This window comes from Callithrix jacchus, chromosome 21 (genome assembly GCF_049354715.1).
Source record: "Callithrix jacchus isolate 240 chromosome 21, calJac240_pri, whole genome shotgun sequence".
Lineage (NCBI taxonomy): Eukaryota > Metazoa > Chordata > Mammalia > Primates > Cebidae > Callithrix > Callithrix jacchus.
In genome coordinates, this window is record NC_133522.1 from 39059861 (window position 1) to 39082860 (window position 23000).

The following is a 23000-nucleotide window of genomic DNA, read 5'->3' on the forward strand; positions in this document are numbered from 1 at the left end:
CCTGGTCACGCTGTACCCTGTCCTCCCCCGACCATCTCCCTTCCCCCACAAACACCACATTGTCAACAAATTAAATGCAATCATGCCAGGTTTCTAAATTAGTCTCTCTCTATATCTCTACCGGCTTCATTATTTTTAATTCTTAATAAAATGTCAGGTAGGAGACTGGCATCGTCCACTTGGTATGAGATTTTAAAGAACTTTTTAAAATGTGGAACTGAAGACGGGAGTTTTAAAGTAGGATAATGGTGACCACTCATATGGGAAGTAACTTAAAGAAATTGCTGGAATCCCAACCGTGTTGTAGTAAGGACACAGCATAGGCACGTTCTTTTTCAAAGAGGAAATAATTTCTCCAAACAGAAGGAGGCAGGTAGCTGATCTAGCCTTAATGCCTAGAGATGGACTGAGGAAATGTACATGAAACAAGCATGGGAAAGTTTACAGGATATTAGAGAAATACTAAGCCCTTGGTTAAATCCAAGGCCTGAAGATAGACATTTTGGTTCTTGTTTATTATGCTTTTTTTTTATTTTCCAAAAATAATCTTGAGGCATGTAAAAGAAAATCCTGAAGTACTCATATATAGGGAGCCCTTATAGCGAAATTCACTGAGCTTTTACTATGTATCAGTCACTGTTCTACATGCTTTCCCCATATTATTAAATTTGACACTCAACAATAAATTGTGACAAAGCTGCTGTTACAGATGAGGAAACTGAGATACAGATGTTAAGTAGGTCACAGAAAACGGCATTAGTTTAATAAGTGAGGAAATCAGAATTCTAACTCAGGCAACCTCAATCCAGAGCCTGCACTCTTAAACAGAAAACTAATTTTCAATTTTGTATTCTCCAGAGTTTAAGAATCGTATGTCTTCATGGAAAATACGTATCCTAAGAGAAACGATACAGCATAGTGCCTGATACACAGTAATCCTGCAAGAGATGCTGGTATTAACATGATAATAACAAAAATCACATTATTATTCACATCATTAGGAGAGACTATTGTTTCCATTCCCATGCATTTCTAACACACATGGATATGCATTTTTCCAATTAAAATACTTTTAAAGAAAGGAGGCCAGAGGGGTACAAAAAAGTAAGAACGTGTATTGCTGAAAGCGAACTAGCCCATTGTTTGACCACCCAGCTCCGCGCTTACCTGCACATATGGTGGCTCCTGGAAGCCAGCATGCGAAGCACCATGTGTACCAAATAATCACAGGAGTAGGTTAAAGAGACAGCCTTCTCCCTAATTTGACCAATTTAGCATTTGGGGAGTAGTCTGTCTGTGCCTATCTTGGGAATTTTTAAACAATGAGTTGAAAGAGGAATTAGGGGAGGCAGACAATATTTTGGAATCGACCTAATAAATGTGAACAGCTGCGATGTGATCATCAGCACAATACATGATGGGCCCTTCCTCTGAGAAAATACATGTATGCCTCCATGGGGGTCTGTCCTCTGCCAGCGGCTCTGTGCCTGGGCCACCTTGCCCTCCTCTACTCACAGTATGGTTTCCACTCACACTGATGTGCCCTTGTGCCTCCCTCCAACCCTTGGCTTGAAGCCCTGGACTAGGCCAACCAGACACCAGACATCCCCACCGGCTGCCCCATCCTGCATCTCCCCTTCAATGCATCCAAACAGCAACTCTTCCTCGTGGATTCTCCATCGCAGTTGATGAGATGGAGTGACCTCATCCATCCAGCAGCTCAGGCTTAGAAAACTAACAAAATCCTCCACTACTCTGCAGCTCCACTTGTCCATATGGAGCCAGTCATCAAAGCTTGCCAATTTCACCCGCTAAAAATGTCTTCCATCCCTTCTCTTTTTCTTCATGTGTCTCCCCCTGCCCAAGGTTGGGGTCTGGGTTCCTTTGCTAGGGCTGCCACGATAAGGTAGCACAGACTGGGTGGCTTAAACGGCAGAAAGGTATTGTCTCACAATTCTGGAGGCTGGAAGTCTGAGACAAAGGTGTCAGCAGTGTTGGTTTCTTCTGAGGCCTCTCTCCTTGACTTGTGGATGGCCGTCTTCTCCATATGTCTTCACATGGCCTCCCCTTTCTGTGTATCTGTGTCCTAATCTCTTCCTCTTATAAGGACACCAGTCATATTAAATTAAGGGCCCACCCCATTGACCTCATTTTAACTTAATTACATCTTTAAAGACCTTATATCCAAATACTGTCACATTATTAGGTACTGGGGGTTAGGACTTAAACATACAAATTTGGGGCAGGGAAACACAGCTCAACCCACAGCAGGGTCCTTGTCATCATATACCTTCACTCCCATGAAACCTTGCATCTACTAAGCTTTCTACAATGATCAGATCCTGTATTTTTCAAATTTTCTACCAAGGACCATGTATGACTTCTATTACCAGAAGAAAAGCTCATCAATAAATGATTTTGAAGAAAATGGTGGTGGTCTCCATCCAAATCAGAGACGTCTCCTTAGACACCGTCTGTTCTGCTTTAAGCTTCTTCTCCTTTGTCGTGTTTCTCCATTTTTCATCCTCTACTCAAATCTGGGTTCTCCTCTTCTGTTTCCTTTTCCCAGGCTGGTGAGTCAGCTGGACAGTCATCTGGGTCTGGAGTCGGGGCCACACTCTTCGGCATCACATTCCAGACAGCAGAAACATTGATGAGCACAGGGCATCTGAATGGGGCTGTGAGTCAGTTTGTGGGTCATCAGGCGATACAGTTTGGATGTTTGCTCCCACCAAATCTCATGTTGAAATTTGATCCTCAATGTTGGAGGTGGAGCCTGGTGGAAGGTGTTCAGGTCATGCGTCATGAGGGCAGATCCCTCATTGAATGGTAATGAATGAAGTTCAGGAACTCTACTGGTTCCTATGATAACTGATTATTTAAAAAGAGCCTGGCACCTCTCTCCTCCTCTCCTCTTCCTTCCTCTCTCACTATGTGATGCCTGCCCCCCTTCACCTTCTGCCATGATTGGAAGCTTCTGAAACCCTCACCAGAAGCAGATGCTGGCACCACACTTCTTGTATAGCCTGCAGAACCATGAGCCAAATAAACCTCTTTTCTTCTTAAATCACCCAGCCTCAGGTGTTTCTTTATAGCAACACAAACAAGCAAAGACAGCAGGGAAGAGTGAAACTCATTTTGAAATTGAAACATGGCTTATGTTCTTCAGTGCACATAATATATTTCATGGAATTTTATCCTAATTTTGCAACTTGGAACACTTTTGTCCACTCCCCATTTGGGGGTAGGGGGTAATGGGGACATGGAGCCCTCTCTGTGTCCATCCATATTTCAGCCCTTTAGGGGGCTTTGCCAGACAAGTTGTACCTCACTCTGGATGAGCCTCTGGACATCAGGAGACATCAATGGTGCCAAAGCACCATACTAGACTTCAAGAGAGGCAGCATGCATGGTCCTTCAGAGATGAAGGCTGGATCCTGGTGTCTGACATAGAGACTCTAAAGCCCTCTTTCATCTCACTGTTCAGAATATGTGGGTCTCCCCCTTGCAGAGTTCTGGCCCTCAGGAAACTTATGCCTACCATCTAAACTTCTACACTTCTACCCTGACTCCCACCCTCCATAAAACCAGGGAGATGGAGCCCCAGCTGTGGTGTCTCAGTCAGGGTCCCAGCAGGAAATAGCACACCTATGTTCAGATACTTGGGGAGGGGCTAATTTACAAAGGGATTCATTACCACAATGGGGCCAGACTGTAGAGAAGCCACAAGAGATAGTAGAGGGGCCAGGAGCTAGCAGCGCCAGAGCTGTCCCCAAAGAACAAGGGGAGGGAGAATTTTCCAGAACCCAGAGGAAACAGAGTTGTGCAGAAAAGGCTGCCTTGGAAGGAACCATGACCTACTACTAGGGACATGGTGAAGCTGCAGGAGACATCACAGGGAGGAAGCCAAGGAGACAAATGGCTCCATCTCCTACCTGTACCAGGTTGACGGTGCCCAGCTGGAGAAACCTTGCATTTACTAGGCAGAGCATGGGGTGGAGGTGGAGGAGAGTGAACCCACCAGAGGTGAGGCCAAAGGCAGTCACCTCGCCATCACCACTGAGCCTGCTGCACTGTCTCACCTCCAACCAGTGGCTGAGTCTTTACTCTAGAGGCGCTTCCTAGCATTGCCATAACAAACTGCTACCAACTTCATAGTTTAAAACAGCAGATATTTATTCTCTCATAGCTCTGGAGGCCAGAAGTTCAAAAGCAAGGTGTTGGTCGGAGTGCATTTCCTCTGAAGGCTTTTATGGGGAATCCTTCCTCACCTCTTCCAGACTCTGGTGGCCCCAGGTGTTCCCCAGCCTGCCACTGCATCACCTCCATCTTTGCCCCCATCCAGTCTTCTCCTCCTGGCTGCATCTTCTCCCCTCTGCCTGTCTCAAATCTGCCTCTGGCTTTCTCTTATAAAGACACTTGTCATTGGATTTAGGGCCTGCTTGGTAATCCAGGATCATCTTATCTCAAGATCCTTAACTTAATAACATCTGCAAATATCCTTTGTCCAAGCAAGGGCACATTCGCAAGTTCTAGGGATCTTCACGTAGTTGTGTTTTTTTGGGGTGGGGTGGGGGGGCCGGTGCACCATTCAATCCACTACAAGGGGCAAGTCTCTTAATTCTTGGAAAACAATCCTGGAAGGAAGCCCTCCACCATCAGAAGACCTGTTGACTCCTGCTCAAACCCACATCCAGGACCTCTGAGCACTCTGCCCCCACTGCAAGGAGACTCAGGTGGCAGGTCCTGCCTGAATTAGTTTCAGTATAAGGGGCCTAGGGCAGTTTATGGACTATGTCAGCCCCTAGGGGAAGATCTACCCAATGCTGAAAGTGGGTGTTAAAGTCTCCAGCTATTACTGTACTGGGGTCTATCTCTCTCTTTATCGCTAATAATATTTACTTTCTATCTCTGCTTGCTCTAGTGCTGGGTGCATATATATTTACAATTGTTATATACTTTTGCTGAACTGACCCCTTTACATTATGCTGCCTGCTGTCCTATGCCACCCACTTTGAATCAGCTTTCTGCTAAGAGCTCTGCCCGCACTGTCCTTCGCTGAGACATGTTAACCTCAGCTGCCAGCTCTAGGCCCAATATCCAAAAACTATGCTGGAGGTGATGATGACCTCCCAGATCTTTTCCAGAAACATCTGCTGGTGCTTCAGGGCATTCACAGCTGCCATAAAATTGGTCATAGCAGCTAAAGGTATACTTCCAAAGTGAATCAATCATCAGAAGCAGTAGGAAAATGTAGTTCCTAGCATTTAACACAGTGATTCTTAGGCATGACAGAGATTGCTGGGTTTTAACCCTAATATTCATTCTCCTCTATTTTTACCATTCTATTCCCTGATGGGTTCCAACTGGTGGCTCCTGGCCATTCATCTAAAGACTACATTTCCCAGCCTTCCTTGGCTTTAGCTGTAGACATATGACTAAGCACTGGCCAATGGGATGTGGGCAGAAGTGATTCAGGCACCCTCTGGGCCCTACCTTAAAAGAAGGTGGTGTGCCCTCTACTTCCCCTTCTTCCCGCTGTTGACCGGAATGCATACATGATGATGGGAGCCACAGCAGCCATCAGCACAAGAGAGGAGAGTCAACACAGGAAGGATACCAATGCAACAAGATTAAAAGACACTGTGGAACCACAGTCTTGGCTGAGGGATACTCCATACAGGCTGTTACATGACAGAGAAATGTTGGCACAGCTGTTATGCTGAGATGAAGGTTCATGGGTAAGTGATTTATCAATAAAAATACTTCCAGTGGAGGCTGCTAAGGGAGTGTCGGGGGAACTAAACCAGAGAGGAAGCCAAGAAAGACTGAAATCTCAGGCAAAAGTCCTGCTAAAGAGGCTGGGCTTCTGCCTGAATCCACAAGGGATCTCTGGAGTAAAAATTGTGCCTTGGCCCAGAGCGAGGACACCTTGCACCATCATTGCATTCAGCTCTCTCCATGATCAGCAAAGCATCCCCAGGAGTCCGAGTGCACCCCTGTGAAGATGAGTTAAAAATGTTGGCCATTTAAAGAGAAAGCACACCAAAGCCTAAAGGCATTCACGGAAAGGGTGAAAAAGAACTAGAGTGGATGCGTCTGGGCAGATGTCTTTGTTATGCTCAAAAGCATAAAATGAAAAGAAGGAGTGAAGGGGCAACCGGGACCTACAACATCTGCTACATAAGTTGGCCTAGGGTAGGAATTATCACCAGCACCACTTCCTGCCTGGCATCATGAGTGCCCAGAACATGCTCACTCACCCCTCCCTTAGGGCATCCTCTAAAATGAGGGGCAGCCTCCTAATACTGCAATATTGTGTGAACCCAGAGTTTTGTGATGATTCTACGCAGAGTAGCAGTCAGGATGCAAACTCAATTGATATAACAAAGACATCTGCAACAGAGAGCTAGCCTTCCCGACATTCAAGAGTCCCTACTCAGAGTTCAAAAGTCCGTTACCTTAGGTTAGTATTTGGCTTCGGTGTATTAGGAAAACCAACATGATGGCTTTAACAAAGCAGAAGGGTTAGTTCTCTCGTGTAGGAGACCAAAGCATTGATCCCCAGCAGATCTGGCACCCATAGTATAAGGGACCCAGGCTCTTTTATATGTGGCCCCATGGCCAACATAGGATCCTCAGTAGCTCTTCCAGTCTCCACCATCATGGAGGTTGGGATTCCACCTAGCTGGGGGATGAGAATGGAATGAGAAGAACATGCTCTCTCTCTCTCAAAGGATGCCTCTGGAAGTTGCCCACTTCTGTTTACTTCCTACTGGCCAGAACTTGGTCACAAAGGGGGTTGGGAAATGTAAGGAGGTTGGGATATGTAGTTTTTATTCCAGGCGGCCACATGCCCAACCAAAAAGTCTATTTCTACGTAGAAAGTGGAAGAGATTTGCAGGAGCGATCAGCAATGTTTGCCACACCGCCATATGCCTAGGGAGCTCCTGTGTTAATCGAATGCACTCTAACCACCTCTCAGGGCTCTGGAGGGAATCAAAGAAATTGTATTAATAATTATGACTGGGCCAGGCGCGGTGGCTCATGCCTGTAATCCCAGCACATTGGGAGGCAGTGGTGGGCAGATCACAAGATCAGGAGATCGAAACCATCCTGGCTAACAAAGTGAAACCCCATCTCTACTAAAAATACAAAAAATTAGCTGGGTATGGTGGTGCAGGCCTGTAGTCCCAGCTACTCAGGAGGCTGAGGAAGGAGAATTGCTTGAACCCAGGAGGCAGAGGTTTCGGTGAGCCGAGATCCCACCTGGGCGACAGAGCAATGCTCTGTCTTAGAATAATAACTATGATGGGCCGGGCGCGGTGGCTCATGCCTGTAATCCCAGCACTTTGGGAGGCCGAGGTGGGTGGATCACGAGGTCAACAGATTGAGACCATCCTGGTCAATATGGTGAAACCCCGTCTCTACTAAAAATACAAAAAATTAGCTGGGCATGGTGGCGCGTGCCTGTAATCCCAGCTACTCAGAAGGCTGAGGCAGGAGAATTGCCTGAACCCAGGAGGCGGAAGTTGCGGTGAGCCGAGATCGTGTCATTGCACTCCAGCCTGGGTAACAAGAGCGAAACTCCGTCTCAAAAAAAAAAAATAAATAAATAAAAATAACTATGATGATGATGATCATAATTACTTTGAGCACGAAGTTTGAGAGTAGAGATGCTGCAGGACCTCAGCACCTGTGACAGTTCATGGCACAGAAAAGGAGCTCAATAAACATCTGTTGAACTGTTTACTTTTACTTAAGACGTAAATATTCCTCAGCAGATAGAATGCGTTGACACACCTGGGCTGCTCAACCAGCTCCTTGGAAAAGTCACTGGTAAGTCTTTGGAAGGATTGGAAATGGTCCCAAATGTTGACATTGAGTGTAGTTTGTCGCATTGATGTTTTGAGAAGGGAAGTGACACTTTATTAGTCTCCCCTGTAGCACGCAGTGGCCAGTCTCGTCACCTATTCTCACATCCCAATTAGAAAACGTCTTTTCCCTGGACTCAGGAAAATAAAAGTTGAGCATTTAAATCAGCTGTCAGTCAGGCAGTCTCTCTTATACATTGCAACATAAATGGGGACAACAACAGTGAAGTGACAATTTGGTAACATCTACCAAAATTACAACGCGCAGATTATGTGGCCCAGTAATGATAATTCCAGGGATTTATCCTTATGGTATACTACACATCTACACACATGCAAATGAAGATTTGCCAGGTATTTCACGGGAGCATTTTTGCTTTGTAATACTAAAAAGCTGGAAACATTCTAAATGTCTTTTGATAGGCCACTAGCTGTCGATAATATACCTATAACATGTTGGGATTCCAGCTAGCTGGGAGATGAGAATGGAATGAGAAGGACATGTGCTCTCTCTAGAAGGATGCCGAGAATAAAGACAGAAGGAGCCTGGGTCCCTGGGTGCCAGACCTGCTGGGAAAAAATGGTCTGGTCTCTTAGATGAGAGAACAAACTCTTCTGCTTTGTTAAACATATGTTTATTTCTGACAGCGAGTGACCCATCGAAAGACATTATGGCATGCCCATATTACAAGAGGATGGAAATTTTTTTTATTGCATTTTAGGTTTTGGGGTACATGTGAAGAACATGCAAGATAGTTGCATAGGTACACACATGGCAGTGTGATTTGCTGCCTTCCGCCCCTTCACCTATATCTGGCATTTCTCCCCATGCTATCTCTCCCCAACTCCCCACCCCCCACTGTCCCTCCCCCATTCCCCCCAACAGACCCCAGTGTGTAGTGCTCCCCTCCCTGTGTCCATGTGTTCTCATTGTTCAACACCTGCCTATGAGTGAGAACATGTGGTATTTCATTTTCTTTTCTTGTGTCAGTTTGCTGAGAATGATGTTCTCTAGGTTCATCCATGTCCCTACAAAGGACACGAACTCATTGTTTTTGATGGCTGCATAATATTCCATCGTGTATATGTGCCACATTTTCCCTGTCCAGTCTATCATCAATGGGCATTTGGGTTGATTCCAGGTCTTTGCTATTGTAAACAGTGCTGCAATGAACATTCATGTGCATGTGTCCTTATAGTAGAACAATTTATAATCCTTTGAATATATACCCAGTAATGGGATTGCTGGGTCAAATGGAATTTCTATTTCTAGGTCCTTGAGGATGGGCACGGTGGCTCACACCTGTAATCCAAGCACTTTGGAGGCCAAGGCCGGCAGATCACCTGAGGTCGGGAGTTCAAGGATGGAAATATTTTTAAGGAAGAAGCTTTTAACATGTAGCTAAAAAGCCGTCTTCGAGATACTAACTGGAAAAAAGCAAGATGGAGAACAGTGTGTATAGTGTGTTACCATCTGTATAAAGAGGGGAACAGAGTGTATATATTTATATTTGCTTACATTTGCATAGAATATCTCTGGAAGGATAGACAAAAGAGTAACTGAGCAAGAGAACTGGGGGAACAAGTGTAGTAAGCACATTTTGCATTATATGTTTTTGAATTTTGAACTATGTGAATATATCACATATTCAAAAATAATCAAACATAGTAGCTCATTAGCTTCATCTAGTGGTCTTATATATATTCTTTAAAATATGTCTGTCTAGATTCCTTTGATTGTTTGCCCTACAAATAGGAGAGAAGAAATACTATTGCTTTTTCAATTACAGTAGGAAAAAGTGTACTCATCTGTACATTTCAGAAAGTGCCTAAAAGTACCAGATTCTGGGGCCAGCTTAGAGAACTTTATTCAGTGCAGGAAGTGTCTTGATCTCCCATCATCTGGGGCACTGAGTATCCTACTTTCTCTGTGACTGAAGCAAGAAAAAAAAATGTATCATAACGAGCCAGGCAGCTTTTTCTGGGTGTGTGGTGGAGTGGGGGTGGGTGGGAGGGTCCTCATTTTGATTGGGCAAATAATTTTTCCTGCACCTCTGACCAATCTGGTGAGGATGTTTGAGAAACAAATTTTTTGTTTTTGAGACATTCTCTCTCTGTCACCCAGGCTAGAGTGCAGTGGCATGACCTTGGCTCACTGCAACCTCTGCCTCTTGGGTTCAAGTGATCCTCATGCCTTAGCCTCCTTAGTAGCTGGGATTATAACTCCCGCCACCACACGCAGCTAGTTTTTGTATTTTTAGTAGAGTCAGGGTTTCACCATGTTGGCCAGGCTGTTCTCGAACTCCTGACCTTAGGTGATTCACCTGCCTTGGCCTCCCTAAGTGCTGGGATTACAGGTGTAAGCCATGGCACCCAGCCCCAAGGAACAAATGTATTCTAAATATGGGCTGCACCTGCGCATGTGCGTGTGTGTTTGTAGGTTTAGAAAGTGGGCATTCTCTATTTAGTGTAGAGAGCAAGGTACAGAAACAACGGTGGACAGAGTATGCTACCATTTGTGTGGAAAAAAAAAAGAAGAGAAAGAGAGATCCTTAAATATACTTTGTACTTGCAAGGAATATTTATAGAATACACAAGAAACTCTAACAGTAGTTGCCTCTGGGGACCCGGGAGAAGGAGATCAGTTGTACCAAGGAGGCTTACTTTTAATCAAATACCCTGTATGCTCCTGGAGTTTTACTTCAGACATGTGCTTCACCGCATCTATTCAAAAGATGTTTTTGTTGTTGTCGTTTTGAGACAGAGTCTCACTGTGTTGCCCAGGCTGGAGTGCAGTCGTGTGGTCTCGGCTCATTGCAACCTCTGCCTCCCGGATCCAAGCGATTCTCCTGCCTCAGCCTCCCGGGTAGCTGGAATTACAGGCGCCTGCCACCACGCCTGGCTAATTTTTTAGAGACAGGGTTTCACCACATTGGCCAGGCTGATCTGGAACTCCTGACTTCGTGATCCACCCACTTCAGCCTCTCGAAATGCTGGGATTACAGGCGTGAACCACCATGCCTGGCCTCAAGACAGGTTTTAAAGAGGAGGGAATGTCAATTTATATGATGTCATTCCTTCCCTCCCTCCCTCCTTCCCTCATTCCCTCCCTCTCTCCCTGCCTCCCTCTTCCTTCACTTCATCCCCCCTCCCTCCCCTTCTCCCTCCTTCCCTTCCTTCCTTCATTCCTTCCTTCTTTTCCCAATTCCTTCCTTCCTTCCCCCCTTCCTTCCTTCCTTCCCCCCTTCCTTCCTTCCTTCCTTCCTTCCTTCCTTCCTTCCTTCCACCCTCCCTCCATCCCTCAACCCCCCATTTCTTTTCTATTTCTTTCTTAGTGCAAACTGTAAACACCACTTAAATAGCATGGCCTCTTTGCTTAGACAAATGCCTTTGATTCAACCTAGAAGCAGATGACCGTTTGTTGTCATTATTGGAAGTGGGGAAAGAAACAAGAAATCAATGTCTAAAACGCCCACATTTTGCAAAGTCACAGAACTCAAGTTCTGCCTGGTCATGGTTGCAGTGGAGGAATGTCTTGCTCCCACCCTAAAGTCATTCTTCCGGGAGCCAACTAAGTCACTTCAAGACCAGTGAGCTCAGCTTTCCACACACAAATCTGCCTCTTCTTTGGGCAAACTGGGAACCAGTTCTTCCCTCTGTATCTGCAGGAAAAGACTCCTGAAAGGAGAATGAGCTCTGAGCACAGAGCCTCAAAGGGCTCAAGAGAAGAGCAAGAGTAACTGAGCAGGAGAACTGGGTGGCTGGGGGACCAAGTGCACTAAGCAGACTGCATTTTATGTTTGCCTTATGTGCACACAGTGGAAAACAGATTTCAGGATTCCCGTTCTGGCCAGTTTTTCAGGGCTGAACAGGCTCTGGGCAAAGGATAGGAGGGCCCAGAGGGCATTGAGTGGTGCAGTGCTACACTGTTGAAGGGGGCTGGGTGGGTCTTGTTTTTATATAGAAATATGTGTACGAGGTGCTGGAAATGAAAAAGAAAAGCAGGTTACGAAGTTTGTATACAACCAGGCTGAAAGGGCATTCGTCAAAATCTTGACAGTGGTTTATTGGGAGGGGCAGAGGTGTTAGTTAGAATGGTAATGGTGACATTTGCTTTCTGTACCATTTCCGTTTTGTTTGTTTACAATGCACACGCATCTTTTCAACAGCATGCTATTTAACAGGTGGTCTAGGGGGTGGGAGGCACGTCTATTCATACGGTCTGGGAGCGGTTCCTGAATCTCAAGGAAATACCCTTTCGAGCTTCAGAAGGTCTGTGCCTGGGGCTGGGAGATCCCAGGACCTTGGGGAGAAGAGCAAATCCTAGCATGAGCCCCAGAAGATGTAGAGCAGGGCTTATCAAACGCCACTGTGCCCGTGCACCACCTGGGGACCTTGGCTTATGTAGATTCAGTTTCAGTGAACCTGGGTGGGCTCGAGACCTTTTATTTCCAACGAACACCCACGTCCCGGGACCACAGGTCTGGAAGGAGGCGCGGGGAGCCTTCCTGAGATTCCTGGTTCTCAAGAGCCGGGCATAAGGAAGGAAAATCAAAGACAGAATTTAGATCTATGTATTAGAGGGAAATTTTGGAGAAAGGGGGAGCACGGAAGCTGGCCCAGCCTCCTCTCCTGTCTTTCCCGCCCGGCCGCTAGTCCAAACCCAAAACCCAGGCCAGGCGCGCCTGGCAGGGACCCCGACCTCTGCAGCGAAGCTGTGGGCTGAACCCATCCCGCACAAACTGCGGGCCGCTGACCCCTCACGGCGGCGAGTTTGCGGCGCTGGCCTGCAGCCTGGGGACCATGCGGAGGAAGCTTCCCCTGGCGGTGGCCCCGCGGCTCGGCGGGGCGGGGAAGATGCGGCTCCGGAGTCGTCAGCGCGGCTGCGGAATCCTCAGCCGCTGCGCGTTCTGGCAGCGCGGGGCTAGGACGCGGGGGTGCGGAGGGCAGCATCCGGGTGCCCCGCCGAGCCTGCGATCGCCGCCAGCGTCCCGCCATCCCGCGATGGCCTAGGGCGGCCCGAAGCCCAGGGGACACCTGCCGGCCCCTCTCCAGCTCCGCGGATCCCAGCTCAGGCGGGAGGGCAGCGGGTCCCTGCAGGGCCCGGGGAGCCCAGGAGCCGCCCTCTGGCATCAGTCAGTCCCGGGGCAAACTGGAGCGCGGTAGACACTGGAGAGGCAGCGTCTAAGAGGGGACCGGGCGTCGCACAGTACCGACGGCTAGCGGGGAGGAAGGAACGGGTTGCCACCCCTTCCCCAGAAGGCCGGCAGTAAGCAGCCCAGGGCCTCTTCAGGCATTTTTGAAACTGGATTAACTGGGGCGGGGCGGGGTGGGGGGTGGATTGTGGCACTGAAGTCATCGTGTCTATTGCGCTGTGTGGAAACTCCGGTAAAACTCTTTAAGCAACTATCTTAGCATCAGCTCTTCCATGTGTGCAGCCTTTCTGGGCCTGTCCCTGTCCTGGACCCCCCACCCCCACCTCCAGCTGGCAAAGCAGGTCCAGGCACTGTGAGGACCCTGGCAGTGAAGGAGGCCAGATCTTTACAACACAGCGAGAAGAACCCAGACCTGCGTGTGGGGGAGCTCTGGGTGCTCTAGGGACTCAAGGAGAGGTGGCGGGGCCTTCCAGGCAGATCCCTGGACTGCTAGGACTAGACGCTCAGATGGACAGGAGGAAGGCGTGTGGGGATGAGGGAGCTGGGGTGGGTGAGGGAAGGTGGGGAAAGCGCTAGCCCACCCAGTGTGGGAGGGGTAGAAGAGAAGCCCGCAGGGGCCTCATCCTGACTGGCGATGGGGAGACCTGTTGCTACTTATTTTGTGCACAGTAGGGAGATCTCTGAAGAAAATATCTTCCCTCCCAGCCCCACCCTTCAATAGTAAACTAGATGGTCCATCCGGTGCTCCCAGGGGAATGACCCAGTGCTCTCTGAGGAGAAGGGTGGGCTCCAGGGGGATGGAGAGAGGGCTGGGGGCCCAGGGAGAAAGGGAACATAGTCAAATTTCTGTAAAAAAGGGCCACCAGAGTCAGGCTGGGGTGTGGGATGGGACGGGGACTCTGCAGAGTCTAACAATCTAACCGGATGCCGCACCCAGCCACAGCTTTTGGGATGCGAGGATAACCCTGGTGACCCAGGATGGAGGCTGGAGTCTCCTCACTAGCTCTTCCTCTCTCTGGTTTCTCACCACCTGTTCCCATCTCACGGGTTTCATCAACACGTGGGCATTTGGGGCCCCAAATGTAAAGGATGCCCAGGCACAAAATCTTCCTCTGTACCCTGAGGTGAGAGGTTCCATACCCTCCATGCATGCAACAACCCCGGGCCCAGGGGATCGCTGCTGGGCCCCAGCCTCCTGTCCTTGGAAATCTGCAGCGCAAAAGGGTCACCTGTTCATAGCCTGGCTAAGCCTCTCCTGAAAGTGGAGGCCTGCTGCCTCCTCCCACTGAGGGTCTGCTGTAGCCCTCCAGTCCAGTCGGGGTTTCTGGTTCACATCGTAACCCAATGGACTTGCCAGCCAGCCAGAGACACCCCTGCAGGAACTCCCTGACCTGTTTACCTGATCCTCCACTCTCAGGATTCATCACAACTTGTGGAAGGGGGTGGCCTCCAGTAGGGTGGACCACTCCATCAAAGCCAGTGTATGTCTAGCACCTCCTAGGGTGGGGTGCAGGGAAGGGAGGTGTGCCCTAGAAGCCTCAGGCACTTGGGATCTGGTGGGCTGGAGGCCGAAGACCACCCCTGCCTTGGCCCCAATTGTCAGTATCTTCATCTGTAAAATGGGAACAACGTGCCTTCCTCCTAACCCCAAAGGGGCTGCTATGAAGATTGGCTGAGATAGCTGTTTGCAAGCTGAGCTCAGTGAAAGTTCACTGCGCCCCCTTCAGTCCTATCCCAGTATATACCCACTGCGAGGTGGAGGGCAGCTTAACTTCAAGGGCACTTCAAGGATAGTCAGGCGGCTGTCAACCCAGCTTTCCAGACGAGATCGGGATCCTGACAGAGAGGTTGATGGGAGGGGCGGTAGCTGGTTTGGGCTTTGTTAGGTTGCTTTTTTGTTTGTTGCTCTTTAGTTTCCGTGGGGCAGCCCCCTTCCCTGCAAGCTTCAGGCCTTCCTCTGTAATGCTCCTGGAGCCCAGCCTCTGCTGGCACCGAGCTTAAACCAAGCCAGCTCAGGGGATCCTGGATTCACACTGCCTCACTGTGAAGACAAAAATTACAAGGGGAGGGCGTCATTTGGTTCTTACACTCGAAATCTCCCAGCAGACACCTTGGAAGCCACAGGTAGCTTCTAGAAACCCATTTTATTAATGAGAACCTGAGGTGGAGAAAGGACAACTGGAGATCTCTACCTCTCTGAGGCCACACTCCCTGCCTGCGCCAGGCTCTCCCTGGACTCGGCCCTCTGCCGGCAGAATCTCGGCAAATGGCCGCAGCTCTCTGTGAGAGTCAGTTTCCCCGTCTGTAAAATTGGAGTCATGCCTTTCTCCTATGGCCAGTGAGACTAAATTAAATGATGTCTGTCAAGACACCCGAAACTCCTGGCACAATTTCGGTTGTCTTTAAGTGGTCACAGTTGTCATTAGATGGAAGTCGACAGCCCAGTCATTCTAAAGGCGCCCATATACTCCAAGATCCAGATTACAAACCTGATAGTTTATCATATACAGCGAGTAAACACATAACACACCTTTGCCTGCATTTACATGCATTTTACTGACCATGTTTTACACAAGTCCGCGTGCACATCTGCACGTTTGTGCATTCTGAAGTATTTACCAAACACCTGCCAAGGGCCAGGACCCATCCTCTGCACCCAGCGTGAACTGTCCTGGACCCGTCCCGGGAGCCGCGGTTCCCACCAGCCGCGCTGACCCTGGACGACTCTTGGAGCTGTGTTGTGAAAAAGACACACCATTTGCTTGCAGAGTTCTGACTTCTAAGGGGTCATGTCCCACACGTTTGGGAGCCAAACGCTGTTCTTCAGGAGCGATGGCTGCAATGCCTTTTTCTTTCCCTTCCTTTCCGGTGCCCGGAGCCTTGCCTCCCACCGCCACCCCTGGTTAGCTCTGCACTAGAACGTCGTTCTGTTTGGCAGCCAGGCCGAGACGCAGCCTGAATGTGAGCAGGAACTCGGAGAAGGGAAGGGAGAGAACCAGAAAGAAGGCCCGGGAGGGACCCGGGAAGCAGTGGGAGGTCTGCGTCCCGGAGCCCGGAGAGAGCCGGCCGGTTGGGCACCGGCTCCCCCCGCCCCGGCCGCCCAGAGGTCCAACAAAGGCCGGCTCCGACACGCACCCGGTCTTTTGTGGGGAGAGAAACACAAAGAAGAGGGAAAAACACGGAGGAGGCCCACAGCACCAGTACGCGGAGGCCAGCCAGGAACTCCCGCAGCCGGGGCCCATTAGCCTCGACAAGTGAGCACTCCATTCCCCAGGAAAGGACCCCAGTTTCGCGCGCCGGTGGGAACCGCGGTGCCTGGGACCCGTCCAAGACGTCTACCGCGGGGCTCGAGACGCAGGACCCGGACAAGTGCTGGGGACGCCTCCAGGACGCACCCGGGCAAGTTCGGGCAGCGGGATGTAATTTCTGGTTATTCCTGGGAGAGGGTGGGGAGGCACAGAAGATACAGCGAGAGGTACTGAGCATCCGATTGGCACCAGGGCTTAGGGAGCCCAAAGGGAACACAAACTTCCCCCACTTCCCAAGCTACTCTGGCGAAAGGAGGATGTTTGGACGAGGCCGCCGATTGAAGAAGGGGCTAGCAGCAGCACAGAGCAGCAGCCTGTGCTCCCTGCGTGGGGAGTGAGGACAGCGAGGTGCCACTGCACAGCCCCAGAACATCCACGGCCGCCTAGGCCAGGTGGTGAGGGACAGGCTAGGGCCTGGAGCGTCCTACGACCGTGCATCCACGCGGAAACCTGGCTAGCAAGCCAGCTCTCCTGCCTTCGGACTCTGCCTTCCAGGTCCTAGACTCGCGCCGTGCCAGGACGGGCCCCTCGACTTTCACCCCTGACTCCCAACTCCAGTCACTGGACCGAGTGTGCAAAGAACCTCAGACCGCGTGCTCTCACCGCCGCAGGCCAGACGCAGGACAGACACCAGTGGGCAGCAACGAAAAAGGAAACAGCGTTCCGGGACACGTGCCGGCGGCTGGACTAACCTCAGCGGCTGCAACCAAGGCGCGAGCACGCTGCGCCTGCTGCTGTTTATTAGCTACACTGGCAGGCGCACAACTCCACGCCCCAGCTGGTGGCCCCACAGCGCTCACCTCCACACAAATCCTCCCTGTGGTTGGCAGGGTAGGCCTGAAGGAGGCATCTTCAAATGCCGAGCCCTTTCTGATCCCCACCCCCGCTCCCTGCGTCGTCCGTGTGACAGATTCTACTAATTGAACGGTTATGGGTCATCCTTGTAACCGTTGGACGACATAACACCACGCTTCAGTTCTTCATGTTTTAAATACATATTTAACGGATGGCTGCAGAGCCAGCTGGGAAACACGCGGATTGAAAAATAATGCTCCAGAAGGCACGAGACTGGGGCGAAGGCAAGAGCCGGCTGGGCTGCTAGCGTAGACCTCAGAGGGAGACGTATCTAGAACTAGGGGCAAAAACGTGGGTTTCTTTCTGTATTTGTTTATTTTGTAAGTTTGCTACTTGAAGACCAATTATTTACTATGCTTATTTGTTTGCTTGTTTTAAAAATCGTACTTGCACATTAAAAGCTCCCCAGCGCGGAAGCAACCCGAAGATCCTCACACTCCCTAGGAGACTGTGTGACTGTATGCGCGAGCTCTCAGTGTCAAGCGCTAGCATTCGAAATCTGCAGAAACAAATTTCTGAATTCGAAATGTACGGGTGTGGGAAATTCAGCTCGGGGAACAAGTTATAGGTGGGGGAGACAGGCGGCTGGCTGCCTGTACTGTAAGGAACTGCCAACGCCAGCATCTGTAGGGCTGCTCTGTAAAGGCTTAGCAATTTTTTCTGTAGGCTTGCTGCAGTCAGTCTTGAGTTTTTCCATCTGTAAAATGGGTGAATGCATCCATACCTGTTACCTCAGTGAGGTGCTTCTCCAGTTGGGGCTTAATTCCTCATCGTTAAGAGTTTTCAGGTTTCAGAGCCAGCCTGCAATCAGGAAAACGTGTCCTAACACGGTCGCGAGGGGTTTGATCTCGCTCTCGGGCCCACAGCATGGAGAAGCCTTGCCCAGGCCTGAGGCTTCTCTTTGCAGTTCCAGAAAGCAGGTGACTGGGGCGGAAGGCTCTTTACTAAGCTTTTACAGCAGTCCCTGCTTGGACTACAGATGCCAGCATTGCCCCTGCCCCAAGGCGTGTGAGGATCACAAAGAGGATGCTGAAATTTACTATCATCCGGCTCCCCTGCTAATAAGTGGAGGGGTGTTTAAGTACAGTCACGACTCTGTCCTTGTGCTGGTGCAGTTACTGTACGGAAATAACCCGTCCCTGTACCCACACCATCCTCAACCTAAAGGAGAGTTGTGATTTCTTTTAAGACTTTTCTGGAGTCCGTCCCCTCCTGGCTTGCCCGCCCTCTGCCCCTCAAGGCCCTGCCCCCAGCTGGGGGCGCTACCGGCCGCCCGCGGAGCTGCAGCCACAGCAACCTCCTATAGGCGCAAGGAGAGCGCTAAGAAAGTGAGGACTTTGTGCCTGGACATGGTTCACATTTGGGGCCCCAAATGCCCGCGTGTTGATGAAACCCGTGAGATGGAAACAGGGGGTGAGAAACCAGAGAGAGGAAGAGCTAGTGAGGAGACTCCAGCCCCGGATCCTGGGTCGCCAGGGTTATCCGCGCGCATCCCAAAAGCTGCGGCTGCGTGCGGCATCAGGTTAGATTGTTAGACTCTGCAGGGTCCCCGTCCCATCCCATCCCCCAGCATGACTCCGTTGTGGCCGTATTTTTACAGAAATTTCACTATGTTCCCTTTCTCCCTGGGTCCCCAGCTTGCTCAGCCCTCTCTCCATCCCCCTGGAGCCCGCCCTTCTCCTCCCCCTAGCCTCTCACTGCCTCCTTGGGTCCCTCCTCCAGTCCCTCCCCAAGAATCTCCCGGCACAGGCACCCATTGGTTGTGCGCTGGGAGGAGGCGTGTGCCGGGCCTGGCAAGTTTCATTGAGCGGAATTAGCCCGGATGACGTCAGCTTCCCAGCCCCCCGGCGGGCCCAGCTCATTGGCGCTGCAGCCCCTCCAGGATTCTCACATTGTTCCCCGCCCCCGCCCCGGCCACCGCTGCCGCCGTCGCCGCTGCCACCGGGCTATAAAACCGGCAGAGCCTGGAAAGGTGCGGATGCTTATTATAGACCGACGCGACACCAGCGCCTAGTGCCAGGTTCTCCGCTGAGGCTTTTAGGAGCGAGCTCCTCAAAACGCATCCACAGTAAGTGTCCCCGCCCCCAGCAGCCCCAGCCTAAATCCCAGGGACCGACGCTCCTCAACTCGGCTGTGACCCAGAATGCTCCGATGCCGGGAGTCTGGGTCCCTCCACTGCGGGACAGTACTCCAGAACGACTTTGCTGTTCCGTCCTTCCCACACTCACCTCTGCATTCCCCTCGCCAAAAGCGAGAAGTCCGGGCGACCAAAGCTCCTGCTGCCCAAGCCCCAGTCAGCTGGTGAGCCCCCGTGGTCTCCGGACGCAGCGCGTGGAATCCGGGCCCCAGGCCGGGGCTGGGTGCCTGTGCGTATGCATGTGTTTGCTGCGCGGTGTCGACGGAGATGAGGTGGATCCGTTTAAGGAACCAAATCATTAGTTCCCTATTTAGCTCTTCACCCTCCCCAAAGAAAGGCCCTCACTTCCCACTAGTTTATTCCGGCCCGGGAGGCTCAGCTTTCCCATTCCTAACTGAAAGCATGAAGCCTCTAGAATGCCACCCGTACCGCGAGGGTCACCAACGCTCCCTGAAATAACCTGTTGCATGAGAGCGCAGGGGAGATGAAGAGAACTTAATTGTAGGTACGCGCGTGCCGCTAAAAGGAAGGCTAGAGAGGTAGTAGCGAGGGGGACCAGAAGCCACGCGCCACCTGTGTCTGGACCCCACGCTGCGGTACTGCGGTGCAGGCGGGAGCAGCTTTTCCGTCTCACTCACTGATCTCTCTCTCTCTCTCTCTCTCTCTCTCTCTCTCTCTCTCTCTCTCTCTCTCTCTCTCTCTCTCTCTGTCTCTCTCTCTCCTCCTCCTCTCCTGAAGTTTTCGGGTCCCAGGGAAGGAAACCCCCGTGAAAGCTGCGACGACTATCCTTCCCCGGGGCCATGGACTCGGACGCCAGCCTGGTGTCCAGCCGCCCGTCGTCGCCAGAGCCCGATGACCTTTTTCTGCCGGCCCGGAGTAAGGGCAGCAGCGGCAGCGCCTTCACTGGGGGCACGGTGTCCTCGTCCACGCCGAGCGACTGCCCGCCGGAGCTGAGCGCTGAGCTGCGCGGCGCTATGGGCTCCGCAGGCGTGCATCCTGGGGACAAGCTAGGAGGCAGTGGCTTCAAGTCATCCTCGTCCAGCACCTCGTCGTCCACGTCGTCGGCGGCCGCATCGTCCACCAAGAAGGACAAGAAGCAAATGACGGAGCCGGAGCTGCAGCAGCTTCGTCTCAAGATCAACAGCCGCGAGCGCAAGCGCATGCACGACCTCAATATCGCCATGGACGGCCTGCGCGAGGTCATGCCTTATGCGCACGGCCCTTCGGTGCGCAAGCTCTCCAAGATCGCCACGCTGCTGCTGGCGCGCAACTACATCCTCATGCTCACCAACTCGCTGGAGGAGATGAAGCGACTGGTGAGCGAGATCTACGGGGGCCATCACGCTGGCTTCCACCCGTCGGCCTGCGGCGGCCTGGCGCACTCCGCTCCCCTGCCCGCTGCCACCGCGCACCCAGCAGCCGCAGCGCATGCCGCACATCACCCCGCGGTGCACCACCCCATCCTGCCGCCCGCCGCCGCCGCGGCTGCTGCGGCCGCTGCCGCAGCGGCAGTGTCCAGCGCCTCTCTGCCCGGCTCAGGGCTGTCGTCGGTCGGCTCCATACGTCCACCGCACGGCCTGCTCAAGTCTCCGTCTGCCGCCGCAGCCGCCCCTCTGGGAGGCGGGGGCGGCGGCAGCGGGGGCAGCGGGGGCTTCCAGCACTGGGGCGGCATGCCTTGTCCTTGCAGCATGTGCCAGGTGCCACCTCCGCACCACCATGTGTCGGCCATGGGCGCCGGCAGCCTGCCGCGCCTCACCTCCGATGCCAAGTGAGCCGACCGGCGCCGGCGCGTTCTGGCGAGAGGGAAGCCCGGGGGGCGCGGGGAAGCGAGGACTGGCCGGTGCTGGGCTCGGGAGCTCTGTCACGGGGAGGGGCGCAGGGCCGTGGACTGGGGGTGGGAGATGGTGGGGACTCCAGCATCTGGGAACCCAAGCAATGGGGGCATGCACAGAGCAGTGGGGAGTGAGGGGGATGTTCGCTCCAGGACCTGATCAAGCCCTCTCTGGCTTTAATCTGCGCTGGTCCGGTAGACACCGTTTTATGAAAAGGTACCGCTATGTACATTCCTCACTCGAACTCCGCCCGACCTCCGGGAAAAAGATTCTAAAAACTGGTTTCCCTGAGAGCATGGCCGGATTTCCAGACTTGGCCCGGGCCTCACTTCTTGGGGGAGGAGAGCGTAAAGGGAGGGGGACATGTGGGAACTTGCTCCCCTTCCTACTTTCTTGGCCTGTGGGAGACTCCCGGTAGCCCCGTCGCAGAAGCAACCGCCTGGCCGCGCCCAGCAGGGTCGTCCCTGGCCCAAGGCCAGGGGCTGCAAGTTAGTTAGAAGCCGGCGTTTAGTACCAGAAGCACTTACGGTCATATCCAATCTCAATATCTGGGTCAACTCACACCCTCTAAGAACTGTGGCTGCTCCTTCCTGTCTCTCGTTGATTTGGGAGAATACGGTTTTCTAATAAATGTGTGGATGTTCTTTCTTCAACAGGATGAGCACGTTTACAGACATTCAGAGTAGAGCCACCTGTGGATTGGAATAACCCCGAACTGCCGATTTTAGGGGCGGGTGCATTTTAGTTATTTTAAAATAGAAACTACCCCACCGCCTCATTTTTCCTTCTCTAAGCACAAAGCGATTTGGTTATTTTGATACCTGAGGACTTAACAGAATTAAAAGGCAGTTGCTGTGAAAACAGCTTGGGTTATTTGCGGGTTCTGTTGGCTGTTTAAAAGTTTCTTTCTTGGATGTGTAAATATATCAGTGCTGAGGTAAGTGCGCGATGCTAAGCTGTTTGCTCATGTGACTGCCAGCCCCACCTGAATCTAAGCCGGCTTTCCTCTATTTTGGTTTATTTTTACCACGTTTAACACGAATGGTAAACTCCTCCACGTCTTCCTGCGTTTGCAAAGGGCCTCGGCGCTCCCTGCGTTGCACCCTGGGCTTCGTAGCGTCGCGGTGTAATATTCTTTCTCTGATCGCGCCGCCCCTCGCAGAGAGTGTATCATCTGTTTTATTTTTGTAAAAACAAAGTGCTAAATAATATTTATTACTTGTTTGGTTGCAAAAACGAAATAAATGACTGAGTGTTGAGATTTTAAATAAAATTTAAAGTGAAGTCGGGCGATTTCCATCCGTGTGCCACCCCGGAAACGGGTTGAGGACGCGATAGCTTGGGGCGGGATTTGGAGATCGTTCCCCCAGTCTGGCACTAGAGACACACATGCATTATCTTTCAAACATGTTCTGAACAAATCCTCCGGGCGTTTTCCACAACTTGCTTGTCATTTTTATTTTCCGACGCCAAACCCGGAACTGCCTTTCTCTCCGAGTACTGAGCTCGTTTATAAGCCGACATTTCCTTTCCAGAGCATCGGACTTTGGGACTTGGGGGTGAGGGCTGCGCCTTTGGCAGGGGGTCTGGGCTCCCAGGGTTCCTCTCCTGTTCTATTTTTATTTCCTTTCTGCTCAGAGGCGGTCTCCCGCCACACCCTCCCCCCGACCTTTGCATCAGCTGCGGCGTAGCCCTGGTGTTCCCAGCAAAGCGATTCCGGAGTATTTGGTGCAGAATCCCCCAACGCTTCCATCCCTTCCCAGCGATCTCCACCACCCTCCCCCATTCGCCACCTCCCACCCCGCCGCACCCCACCCCCACCCGTGCCCCTTGAACTG

At 51.5% G+C, this 23000-nt stretch overlaps 1 protein-coding gene across 2 annotated transcripts; it reads left to right on the forward strand.

Moving 5' to 3' along the window:
• Positions 1–19169: 19169 nt before the first annotated feature.
• On the forward strand, positions 19170–22446 carry OLIG2 (oligodendrocyte transcription factor 2). 2 transcript variants are annotated; one of them, XM_035283055.3, is made up of 2 exons: positions 19170–19494; positions 20069–22446. In XM_035283055.3, the coding sequence occupies exon 2, from the start codon at positions 20131–20133 to the stop codon at positions 21100–21102; it is 972 nt and encodes a 323-aa protein (XP_035138946.1). In that variant the 5' UTR covers positions 19170–19494; positions 20069–20130; the 3' UTR covers positions 21103–22446. The 2 variants fall into 2 exon arrangements, with proteins under 2 accessions (XP_035138946.1, XP_003735437.3); XM_003735389.6 differs by having other exon boundaries at positions 19170–19261.
• Positions 22447–23000: the final 554 nt, after the last annotated feature.